The sequence below is a fragment of the Artemia sp. Qi Xiang Cuo genome, chromosome 1 (genome assembly GCF_049724085.1).
Source record: "Artemia sp. Qi Xiang Cuo chromosome 1, ASM4972408v1, whole genome shotgun sequence".
In the NCBI taxonomy this organism is placed as follows: domain Eukaryota; kingdom Metazoa; phylum Arthropoda; class Branchiopoda; order Anostraca; family Artemiidae; genus Artemia; species Artemia sp. Qi Xiang Cuo.
Window position 1 is genome coordinate 47,339,785 of NC_142794.1, and position 13,915 is coordinate 47,353,699.

At 34.2% G+C, this 13,915-nt stretch overlaps 1 protein-coding gene across 1 annotated transcript in view; it reads left to right on the top strand.

Annotated features, from left to right (window-relative positions):
• Positions 1-7,264: 7,264 nt before the first annotated feature.
• LOC148956400 (uncharacterized) overlaps positions 7,265-13,915 on the top strand; it is a 257,094-nt gene continuing 250,443 nt past the window's right edge. Inside the window, exon 1 of the mRNA XM_089090693.1 lies at positions 7,265-7,361. Coding sequence (XP_088946819.1) covers positions 7,341-7,361 — 21 coding nt within the window. The 5' untranslated portion in view covers positions 7,265-7,340. The remainder of the gene's footprint in view (positions 7,362-13,915) is intronic.

The window sequence follows — 13,915 nt, forward strand, 5'->3', positions numbered from 1 at the left end:
TTAGATTTTGTCAATTTTATCCTATATTTTATCCTATGTATCCGGGAAATGGATGTTGATATATAATTTACTCACTCTGATGCTTAGATTATGTCGGTTTTATCCAATATATCCGATAAAGGATGTTGTTGAAGCATTCATTTATTCTGACATTAAGATTTTGTCAATTCTATTGGATATTTTTGACAAAGTATATTGATAAAAAAAAATTATTCACACGTACATTTATATTCTGTCAATTTCATCCGATGTATCTGACAAAAGATGTTGATAAATAAAATTTATTCACTCTAACACTTAGATTTTGTCAACTAATTCCCATGTATCCGAGAAATGGATGTTGATATAGTATTTAATCACTCTTGTACTTAGATTTTATGAAATTGCTGTATTGTCTGTCTAGGAAGCGACTTCAATCGATAATTAATGATACTAAAGAATTTGTTCATTTTTTTTCATAATTTCCTAAATTAAATTTCTGTATTGTGTCTACCAGAGGTGAATTCAAGAAAGATCTTGTTACTTACTTACTTACTTACTTACTTACAATTTTTTCAGAATGACATAATGACATATCCAACAACGGATGTTGATAAAGAATTTATTCATTCTGATACCTAGATTTTGTCAATGTTATCCCATGTGTCTGACAATCGATGTATGCAAATTCCATTTCTTACATCTCCAATGTTTTAATAGACATTCTAAACGTTTGATATGCTAGCTTACTCTAAAAATAATGAACACATAACAATGTAATGCATAATATATTTTTATTGAAATAATGCTATGTAGAATATTAATACAAAAATATATTATGATACATTATTAATATCAATGATTAACTTTGGACATTTTGAATCTGTTCCATAAAATAGTTCACCATGTTCTCTCTTGATATTATAGCTATTGTCTTCTCTTAGTTCGTAATCAGTAGAATAATCATTATTCCATTTTGAGTCATAAACAATTTTTACTGGTGTGTCATCAACAGGCTCAATATGCTTTTCGACTTTGGTATTATTTGGTTCATTGACTGTTTGATCAATGGAAGTAACGTTTGCTGGTGCTTTGTTTTTCATCGATTCATCTTTATATTCCATAGTGATATTTTCTGCCAATGCCCTTTTTATTTTTCTGGCAATTTCACTGTCTATTATCACATTATTTTTACACAGGTAATAGTTTCGGCATGTAGACAAGATATGGTTTACGATATTAGTAGAAGAGTAGGCCTTTGTTTTTTAACCTTCCGTTGAATGCTAATACCCGAAAGCTAACGATTGGATGTATCAGTAGGTAATGTGTTACCTGCAACAGTAGCAAGGAGTTGTCCCCTATCATCAACGATTATTTTTATGTTGGCATTCTGTTTGAGTGCAATCATCTCTGAAGATCTCAATCTCGCATATACAACCGACATAAAAGTTGATTTTTTTCGGTATTCCAAAAAAATTTAATTCCTTACTGTCATGACAATGCATGCATACATTTGCAATAGTGCTATCATTTGTACTTGTTTCATAGTTTAAATACTTCTTCTTGTCTGCATTTAATGCTACAATAACATTGTCATGTGAACACACTTTATCAAAATGCTCGATCTTCACTTTTTTTTAAAGATATGACTTGTGTGCTTATCGTTACACTGCGTAAAAAATACTGATTTAATAAATGCAATAGACTAGGTAGTGTCAATAACTGGACATAGAATACCAGTGGGAAAGCCACATCGTTTCTTTGAGCAATCATAGAGTACAATTGTTAGAGTCGTAAGCCTATTTTGTCATTTTAAGATACGTACAAAAAAAAAAAAGTTGAATAATTTCGAAGTTTAAAAAAAATATTTTGTTTTTATGAAAAAAATATTTAATTAGAACCATCAGTCCTCATCATTATGAGCATCAAAAAATCGACTTAAGTTTCACATTTGAACTAGAGAATTGTATTTTCCCTAATTTTCTTACAAAAAACTAGAGTTTACGGTCAAAAGCCCTTATTAGCTCAGATTTTACGGAAATAGTTTATTTTTGATCCAAAATGGACTTAAGTTTCACATTTGAACCAGAGAATTGTATTTTACACAGTTTTCTTACAAAAAACTAGAGTTTACAGTCAAAAACCCTTATTAGCTCAGACTTTACGGAAATAGTTTTATTTTTCGATCCAAAAATAGACTTAAGTTTCACCTATGAGCCAACGAATTGTATTTTCCATAATTTTCTTGCAAAAAAAACTAGAGTTTACGGTCAAAAACCCTCATTAGCTCAGATTTTACGGAACTAGTTTTATTTTTCGATCCAAAAATGGACTTAAGTTTCACATTTGAACCAGAGAATTGTATTTTCCATAATTTTCTTACAAAAAACTAGAGTTTACGGTCAAAAACCCTTATTGGCTCAGATTTTAGGGAAATAGTTTTATTTTTCGATCCAAAAATAGTCTTAAGTTTCACATTTGAACCAGAGAATTGTATTTTCCATAATTTTCTTACAAAAAACTAGAGTTTACGGTTAAAAACCCTTATTAGCTCAGATTTTTCAGAAATAGTTTATTTTTCGATCCATAATTGGACTTAAGTTTAACCTATGAGCCAGCGAATTGTATTTGCCGTAATTTTCTTACAAAAAACTAGAGTTTACGGTCATAAACCCTTATTAGCTCAGATTTTAGGCTAACACTTCGCCTCCCACTCTCACAATAATGATGCTCAGACGCCACGTTCGTATCATCCCAGCTCCTCAACATCACTTTTATGACCTGTCTAGTTAAAAATTTTATTTCAACTCATTCATTCGGTTTTGTTCGCAAGCAATTCGCCCCCCACTATCACACTATAGCTACGCTAAGACATCCTTCTGCCATCAACCCATCCCCCCCCAAAAAAAAAAACACTTTTAAGCCACTTCTCGTTAAAAATTTTATTTTCAAGTCATCCCCTCGGGTTTTTTGTAAGCAATACGCCCCCAAACTATCACACTATATCTACCCTATGGAAGCCAGCGGACATGACACGATATCCCCCAACAACTATTTTATCATAGTTAAAGTATTAAAAATTCGTATAACAATCAAACATTTGGGGGGGTTTCTAGAAATTCGCCCCCCCCCCACTATCACATGCCCACGAAGCTGAGACACCCCTTTGTCCTCTACCCATCTCCCACAAAACACTGATCTGTCCCGTGTTTCAATTAATATGATATCATCTCCATCCTACGGGTTTTTCGCAAGCCCTCCGCCCCCCACTCGCACCAGCTCAGGACTCTAAGACATCCTTCTGCCAGCAACCCATCTCCCCAAAACACTTTTCAGTCATTTCTCGTTAAAAATTTTATTTTCGAGTCATCCACTCTGGTTTTTTGTAAGCAATACACCCCCAAAGTATCACACTATAACTGCTCTATGACAGCCGGCTGCCATCACACAATTTCCCCCCAAAAAAATTTTTTCAGAGATTTATAGTTAAAAATGTTATTTCAACTCATTCATTTGAGTTTTTCGATAGCAATTCGCCCACCACTATCACACTATAACTACGCTAAGACACCCCTCTGTCCTCGACCCATCTCCCCCAAAACACTTTTCAGTCATTTCTAGTTAAAAATTTTATTTCAACTCATTCATTTGGTTTTTTTGTAAGCAATACACCCCCACTATCACACTATAACTACGCTAAGACATCCTTCTGCCATCAGCCCATCTCCCCCAAAACACTTTTCACCCATTTCTCGTTAAAAATTTTATTTTCAAGTCATCCACTTGGGTTTTGTGTAAGCAATACGCCCCCAAACTATCACACCATAACTACGCTAAGACACCCCTCTGTCATCGACCCATCTCCCCCAAAACACTTTTAAGTCATTTCTATTTAAAAATTTTATTTCAACTAATTCATTCGGTTTTTTTCGCAAGCAATTCGCCCCCCCCCCACTATCACAATATAACTACGCTAAGACACCCCTCGGTCATCGACCCATCTCCCCAAAAACATTTTTCAGTCATTTCTAGTTAAAAGTTGTTATTTCATCCTATTATTTTTGGTTTTCGTAAGCAATCCACTCCCCACTATCAAACTAGACCTACGCTAAGTACCACTTCGGTACGTAACTCCTATGCCCCAACACAATTTTCAACACTTTCGATTTCCATATTTTATTTTCACGAATGCACAGCGGGTTTTTTTGTAAGCACGATGTCCCCACACTCTCAAATTCTCACTACTTTATGGCAGCCGGCTGCCATCGAAATATCTCTCCCCAAAAATATTTTTTCAGAGATTTCTAGTTAAAAATTTTATTTTCAAGTCATCCACTCGGGTTTTTCGTAAGCAATATGCCCCCAAACTATCACACTATAACTACCCTATGACCGCCGGTTGCCATCGCACTATATCCCCCCCCAAATATTTTTTCAGAGATTTCTAATTAAAAATGCTATTTAAACTCATTCATTCGGGTTTTTTCGCAAGCAATTCGGCCCACAGTACAGCACTATAAGTACTCTAAGACACCCTGCTGCCATCACGCCACCGCTTGTGTATTATACAGAACACATCGAAGAAGTAAAGCTATCCGTTATTAAAATTCTTTTTTTGCCATCTACATCTCTCTTAGTATCAACTTTCTAGTATACTATGACGTTACACTCTATTTTAAATTGACAATACTATTCAAACGCCACTTGTGTATTATACAGAATACATCGAAGAAGTAAAGGTATCCGTTATTAAAATTCTTTTCTTGTCATCTACATCTTTCTTAGTATCAACTTTTTAGTATATTATAACGTTAAACTCTTTTTTTAATTCACAGCACTGTTCAACGCCACTTGTGTATTATACAAAACACATCAAAGAAGTAAATCTAGGTAAACTAATAAGACCATTATATCGTTAACCATTTCCATAGATTGATATTGTTCCAAATTTATAAGCTATGAGTTAACAACCCCGAGGGGTTACCTTAACTGATAATCACCAATTCGCAAATGCTATACCCTTTTTTTCTCCACCTTCATACGATCCAATTCGCAAATGCTAAACCCTTTTTTTAGAGCTATGATCGCAATGAATGGTCCTTGTTATCAGAAAAAATGTCAATTGCCAAAAAATAAAAATAAAACACGCCATGCTGAATGTTCTTCAAAAACCCATCTGGTTGAAAACGTGTTTGACCACTTTATAGGTAATCACTTTTTACAATGTGCACGTCAAACTGAAGTGTATATTCTTGTAGATGCTAGAGATGAGACAAATAACGCAAGCACGGTTCAAATATATAGATGCATTACTACTAACGTTGACGATAAGGAGGACAGATTTTGTGGCGGACCCCATCTACGGTCCATACAGTAGCGCAGTAATGACAGACGCATTGTAAATACGCATTTTAGTATGAAAGCTTATATTCGGGGTTTGCCAAATGCTATTCAGCCTCCCAACAGCTGCTGACTTTTTGACTATTTGAGATGTATCAGATTTTGTGATCGAACCATTTCTCGACAGAGGGGATCTCAGGTAAGTGAAGTCTTAAACCACATCAATTCGGTTGCACCGGTGTTGACTTCCTTTAAAACAGAGATGGACTTGATGGACTCGATTGGCTTAACTTTAGTTTCCTGCTAGTTGATCCGCAGACCAACTTTCGAGACTTCTTCTGAAAGCACATGGAGAGCTTTGTTAACTTTCTTGACTGTGTCCACGACTAGGGCTATGTCATCAGCGAAGTCAGCATCAACAAGTACCCGGTCTCCAAGCAGAAGATACGAGAAACATCGAAGGCTGTTTGTCGCGTAAACCATAACGTTGTGTATCAGGCAGTTGTGGAGCTCGGGAGTGGTGCTCAAATATTTATGCAACAAAAACAATAATACTGCTCGACTGACTCTTAGTTAAATCAAGCATTAATAAAAATGTCCATATTAACCATGTATCTTGTATGTACTACGATACTTTTCAAGAACAAAGAGCCCGATATATAGTTTTTCTATACTTTTAAATCGATTGGCTAGCTCCAAATTTTCATTCAGTTGTAGCTTGGTCCTCTGTGGGGCAAAATCATAGCTTGGTCCCACAAAAAGATAGAAAACAATACTTTCTCGTGGCACAATCTTTTTGGTTCCTTAAAAAGTACATTAGAACTTTGAACTACCATTCCAATTAGCGCTCTTTCAAACTTCTACGACTATCAGTTCGATACAATAATCCCTGAAAAAAAAACCTAAAAAAAAACAACAAACACACCGGAAAAAAATGTCAAATCGCACATTTTTGTAGATAGGAGCTTGAAACTCTGAACCAGGATTCTCTGATATGCTGAATCTAATTATGTGACATTCAACAGATAACACACCTATTGTGGGTTGTTCCCTCTTTCTTGAAAATCAGGCAAATTTTCTCAGGCTCGTAGCTTCGGATGGGTAACTTTAAACTAAATAATATATTAGGTGTGAGCATAAAAAAAACAAACTTCTTATGCATTAATTGCAACCAAAATTCCTTTTTTTAAGAATTTTTGTTACTGTTTGCCTGAGCCACTCCTTACTTACAGTTCGTTACAGTGAACTGTTTGAAAGTAAAACTTTAGTTTTCAATTAATAAAGAAAGTTAATTCACTTTAACTTCATTGATAGTAGAAACTCTGCCATTATTGTGACTTCAGGTAATACAAGAAAGAGGTAAAATGGCATTCTTCCCTTAAATACTATTAGTATTCGATAAAATAAAGGTTATGTTATTCTTTGGTTCTTTTTCATCTTTTTGATTTGCCAGTTACAGCTTACGTTGACGTTCTAGGCTTACTTTTTCCATGCGTCGCGCATTTAAATAGGAAAGAGGACAAGAAATTAAAATTTACAACATTGATTAAGGGAGGCAGTTCCAATTGATTAATCTAATAGTTGTTATTATTTTCAATAGTTTCGTAAGGCTTAACGGCTTGATTAATCCCCCCCTCTGTCTCTGTAGATGCCGTCATTTTATAATTCCAGGATGGAAGGCTTAAGGAATTGGGTAGTTTCAAGAATAGTAAACCAAATAAGAAACAGGATTTCTTGAAGAAATCACTAATACCCGTTCTTTGGAGTAACTGGAAACTGTAATGAATGGAAATATACTGTGAAAAAGGGCTTTTAAAATTATTTGAAATACTACATTGAATAAATCTCAACCAATGTAGGCTATCTCAGTTAAAACTAGTAAAATGACTCTTCGAAAACATAACAAAACTGACTCAATACTTTTGTTTCTATTCAAACTTTCAAGCTTCTATTTTAGGACTCATCCAGCAAGCAGTAATTGTTCATTAAATTAGCTTCATGTTTGCAAAAAAGTTATCAAGATGGATTTTGTGGTGCTGAAGGTATGTATTTATCTCAAAATAGTGTTTCTGGTTGATTATTTTTAATTTAATAATTTTTTATTGTTCTTCCTTTTCTCCAGGCCGCACTAAGTAAATTCATCTTGGAGTTTGGTGTTTTAGTGTGATAGTTCGTAGTTCTTGACAGTCGAAACTACTGTGCCAAAAATCATGCTTAATTTATAAATTGAAACTAAAATAAAAATTGATCCCCTCGTCTCAAGAATGGGAGCTCCTATGGAATTCAAAGTTACTGCGTAAAACCCTGTTACTGTCCAAAATACTCGTAAAGTTACCTATATAATCAGTCAGCACTCACTCAAGAGAGGAAGACCTGGGAGTTTTCCCCCCTCACAAGTATGCAAAGTTCCCCATATTTTAACAACTTCATATGGTTTTCGTGCAATTTGTTTTTATTTGTAGCTTTGAAGAAATCCCTGCCCCTGATCTACAAACACGAGCAGTCGCAAAATAATTTCCTGAGTCTGTGGCTTGTTCAAGTGTCACATTTTACTCGTATAAATTTAAAGGTACTTGAGTATTAAACGTACTCTTTTTAATTAACGCAATGAAACCAGTCACGAAAAACCCGCTAAAGACGGGTTAATTCAAGGCTATAGAGTCATGAGTAGCGTTATAACAACAGTTACATACGGGGCCCTATCCTGTTGTAGTAACAGTTCGAGCGGGACAGTACCCGTACCATACAAGCGCACAGTACCCCCACCATACAACGGGGCAGTCCCCCTGCATACCAACAGGGCAGTCATTCCAACGGGGCAGTCATTCCAACAAGACACATATTCCATCATTCCAACAAGATATTCCTCTCTACCATTCAACATAACAGTCCCCATACCTACAAACAAGACTAATACATAAACCATTAAAAAAACTCCACGCCTATAAAGTCATATCTTCGGTTGTTTTTTATGTTGTAATTATAATCACCTTACCATAAAAATTCATGCTGTTCACAGTACAATGATTTTGTATTAAATTTCATGTTTCTGTTGGAGTCATGACTATTTTCATACACCGATCCTTTTTTTCCTGGTATGGTTAAATGGTACGAAATTATGTCTGTTAAGCAATATGTTTGGTGTGTTTTTTTTATGTTAATACTAATAGAGTTGTAGATGCCAAGAAAAGAATTTTAATAAAGAAATTCAGAACAATCTTTAAAAATCCTTAGAAATCAAGTAGTGAGATGATTACGAGTATGAACCATCAAGGACCGCAACCATCAATGACCCTAACCACCAATGACCTCTACCTCCAAAAGTCCCCTATCCCCAACCTCCAAGGGGCCCCCTCCCTCCTAATTTTTTGGCCTCCCCCCATTTTTTTATACTTTTTTTAACTTGGTATTTTTTTCAACTTTTTTTACAGGTCTTAGAATGACATGAAACATACTTGAAACATAAAAAAATCACATTTAATATATAGAAATGTTATTCGTGACTTTTACTATTAGAAAAATATTGTTTGTAGTAGCACTTTTTTTGGGCTGAATTTGTTTGAACTTAAAAATGGACTGAAAACGTATCTTAAAATGACATGAAATATGCTTGCGGCTGTACCAATCGTACTCTTTGCTTGCTCATAGACATGACGCGGCTTTCCCACTGGTACTGTATGGCGGGTTAGTAACACTACCTAGTTTATTGCACGTATTATTCAGTATTTTTTACGCAGTGGAAGGATAAAAACATAACTCATATCTTTAAAAAAGTGAAGATGAACCATTTTAAGAAAGTTTGTTCAAATGATAGTGTTATTGTAGCATTGAATGCTGACAAGGAGACGTATTTGAACTATGGAACAAGTATAAGTGGTAGCACTATCGGAAACGACTCATATGTTTAATAAAGTGAATATGCATCATTTTAAGAAAGTGTGTTCACATGATAGTGTTATTGTAGCATTGAATGCTGACAAGGAGAAATATCTGAACTATGAAACAAGTATAAGTGGTAGCACTATCGGAAACGTATGCGTGCATTATCATGACAGTGAGGAATTAAATTTCTTTGGAGTATCAAAAAAATTCAACTCTTATGATGGTGGATATGCGAGATTAAGATCTCCGTAGATGATTGCAATCAAAGAGAATGCCAACGTAAAAATAATAGTTGATGAAGAGGGGCATCTTCTTGCTAGCACTTGTGGTAACACATTACCTGCTGATACATCCTTTCATTAGCTTTCGGGTATTAGCATTCGACGGAAGGTCAAAAGAAGAATGGCCTACTGTTCTACTAATATCATAAACCATATCTTGTCTACGTGCCGGAACTGTTACATGTGTAAAATTAATTTTTTAATAGACAGTGAAATTGCCGGAAAAATAAAAAGGGCATTGATAGAAAATATCACTAAGGAATATAAAGATGAATCAATGAAAAACAAAGTGCCAGCAAATGTTACTACCATCATTAATCAAATAGTCAATGAACCAAGTAATACCAAAGACGAAACGCATATTGAACCTGTCGGTGACATACCAGTAAAAATTGTGTATGACTCAAAATGGAATATTGATTATTCTACTGATTACGAACTAAGAGAAGACAATAGATACAGTATCAAGAGAAAACATGGTCAACTGTTTTATGGAACAGATTCAAAATATCCAATGCTGTTCATTGATATTAATAATGTGTAATAACATATTTTTTTTATTAATATCTTACATGACATTATTTCATTAAAAATATATTATGCATTACATTTTTATATGTTTATTATTTTTAGAGTATGATACCATATCAAACGCTTAGAATATCTATTGAAACATCGGGGATGTAAGAAAAGGAATTTGCATACATAATATGCCTAATAGATAGGTTAACATGGGGAAAATCTGTTTCACGATGAGAAAATTCAACATGCAACAAGTTTCATGAACCAAAAAAAATATGCAACAAGTACCATGAAGAAAATAAGCATGCGACAAGTTCCTTGAACAAAATCAGTTTCACGAGGAGAAAAATCAGTGTACGAGTTTCGGGAAGGGAAAAAAAATCCACATGCAACAAGTTTCACGAACAAAAAAACAGTCAGCACACAACAAGTTCCACGATCAAAAAAAATATGCGTGCAGTATGTACCATGAACGAAATTAGTTTCAGGAGAAGAAAAAAAATCAATGTACATTTTTCACGAAGAGAAAAAATCAACCTGCAACAAGTTTCACGAATAAAAAAAGACAGCATGCAAAAAGTTTCACTAACAAAAAAACAATCAGCCCACAACAACTTCCATTAACAAAATCAGTTTCACGAAGAGAAAAAGCAATGTACAAGTTTCGAGAAGAGGATAAACAAAATCACACTGCAACACGTTTCAAGAACAAAAAATCATGACTCAAAAAGTTCCACGACCATAAATCAGCGTGCAACAAATTCCATGAACAAAACCAGTTTTCTCAATGAGGAAAGTCATTGTTGAAGTTTCACGAAGAGAAAAATCAACATTTAAATAAGTTCCATGAACAAAATTAGTTTCACTAAGTGGAAAAAAATCAATGTATTTGTTTTACGAAGAGAAAAAATAAACATGCAACAAGTTTCAGGAATAAAAAACAAGCACACAATAAGTTCCATGAACAAAATCAGTTTAACGGGGAGAAAAATCATTGTTTAAGTTTCGTGACGAGAAAAAAATCAGCATGCAACAAGTTTCACGAAGAAAAATCAGCACTCAACAAGTTGCACAAACTTAAATCAGCACGGTCAAGTACCATGAACAAAATTGGCTTCAAGAAAAGGAAAAAAATCAATGTTCGAGTTTCACGAAGAGAAAAATCAACATTCAACAAGTTTCATGATCAAAAATCCATCATGCAACAAGTTCCATGAATAACAATCAGCACGCAACAAGTTCCTTGAACAAAATCAGTTTCACGAGTAGAAAAATCAGTGTACAAGTTTCGCGAAGAGAAAAAAGGCAACATGCAACAAGTTTAACGAACAAAATAAAAATCAGCACGCAACAATTTCCAATATCAGAAAAATATGCATGCAGTATGTTCCATTGACAAAATTTGTTTTAGGAGGAGAAAAAAAATCAAAATACATGTTTCACGAAGAGAAAAAATCAACATGCAACATGTTTCGCGAACTAAAAAGCAATCAGCACGCAACGAATTCCGTTAACAAAATCAGTTTCACGAGGTGAAAAATGAATGTACAAGTTTCGCGAAGAGAAAAAAAAGATCAGACTGCAGCAAGATTCACAAACAAAAATATCATCACTCAGCAAGTTCCACGAACATATATCAGCATGCAACAAGTTCCATGAACAAAACCAATTTTCTCAATGAGAAAAATCATTGTAGATGTTTCACGAAGAGAAAAATCAACATGTAAAATGAATCACGAGCATAGAAAATATTTATGCAATAAGTTCTATGAACAAAATTAGTTTCACTATGTGGAAAAAGAATCAATGTACATGTTTCACGAAGAGAAAAATAAAAATACAACTAATTTCACGAATAAAAAATCAGCACTCAACAAGTTCCACGAACATAAATCATTACGGAACAAGTTCCATGAACAAATTTGACTTCGCAAGGAGAAAAAAAATCAATGTAAAAGTTCCAAGAAGGGAAAAAACAACATGTAATAAGCTTTACGAATAAAAATCAGCAGGCAACAAGTTTCAGAAACAAAAATCAGCACTAAATATGTTCCATGATTAAAATCAGTTTCACGAGAAAAAAAAATCAATGTACAAGTTTAACGACGAGAAAAAAGAATATGCAACAAGTTTCATGAACAAAACATTAGCAAACTGCAAGTAAGTTTCACGAAGGGAAAATCAGCACGCAACAAGTTCCTTGAACAAAATCAGTTTCACGAGGAGAAAAATCAGTGTAGAAGTTTCACGAAGAGAAAACAATCAACGTGAAACAAGTTTCACGAACAAAAAAAACAATCAGTGCGCAACAACTTCCACGATAAAAAATATGCATGCAGTATGTTCTATGAACAAAATTAGTTTTAGAAGAAGAAGAAAAAAATCAAATTACATGTTTCATGAAGAGAAAAAATCAACATGCAACAAGTTTCACGAATAAAAAACAGTATGCAACAAGTTCCACGAACTAAAAAAAACAGCACGCAACAAATTCCGTTAACAAAATCAGTTTCACGAGGTGAAAAATCAATGAACAAGTTCCGTGAAGAGAAAAAAAAATCAGACTGCAACAAGTTCCACAAACAAAAATATCATCACTCAACAAGTTCCACAAACATAAATCAGCATGCAACAAGTTTCATGTACAAAGCCATTACAACAAGTTCCATGAACAAAACCAGTTTTCAAAATGAGAAAAATCATTGTAGATGTTTCACGAAGAGAAAAATCAAAATGCAACATGAATAACGAGCATAGAATATGCATGGAATAAGATCCATGAATAAAATTAGTTTCACTATGTCGAAATAAATCGATATAACATGTTTCACGAAGAGAAAAATAAAAATACAACTAATTTCGCGAATAAAAAATCAGCACTCAACAAGTTCCAAGAACATAAATCATTACGGAACAGGTTCCATGAACAAAATCGGCTTCGCAAGGAGAAAAACAAAATCAATGTAAAAGTTCAACGAAGAGAAAAAACAACATGTAACAAGCTTTACGAATAAAAATCAGCAGGCAACAAGTTTCAGAAACAAAAATCAACACTCAAAATGTTCCACGATCAAAATCAGTTTCACGAGAAAAACAATCAATATACAAGTTTCACGACGAGAAAAAACATCATGCAAGAAGTTTCACGAAGAGAAAAACAGCACGCATCAAGTTCCTTGAACAAAATAAGTTTCACGAGGAGAAAAGTCAATGTAGAAGTTTCGCGATGAGAAAAAAATTCAACATGCAGTAAGTTTCACGAACAAAAAAAACCATCAGCACGCAACAAGTTCCACGATAAAAATATGCATGCAGTATGTTCCATGAACAAAATTAGTTTTAGGAGGAGAAAAAAAAATCAAATTACATGTTTCACAAACAGAAAAAATCAACATGCAACAAGTTTCACGAATAAAAAAATAGCATGCAACAAGTTCCATAAACAAAAAAACATACGGCACGCAACAAGTTCATTAACAAAATCAGTTTCACGAGGAAAAAATCAATGTACAAGTTTCACCAACAAAAAACCATTATGCAACAAGTCACATGAACAAAAATGAGAACGCAACAAGTTCCTTGAACAAAATCAGTTTCACGACGAGAAAAATCAGTGTACAAGTTTCGCGAAGAGAAAAAAATCAACATGCAGCAAGTTTCAGGAACAAAAAATCAACACTCAACAAGTTTCACGGACAAAAAATCGTCACGCAACAACTTCCACGAACACAAATCAGCACAGAACAAGATCCATGTTCAAAATTGACTTCGCGAGGAGAAAATAATTAGGTTCACTTGGCGTAGCGCGCCACGCCAAGTGAACCTAATTGAACCTAACTTGAATGCAGTTATTTGAAAAAAAAGGGGGTGGTATTGTAGGTTGGCTGTAGGTACCCGGTTGCACACTCTAT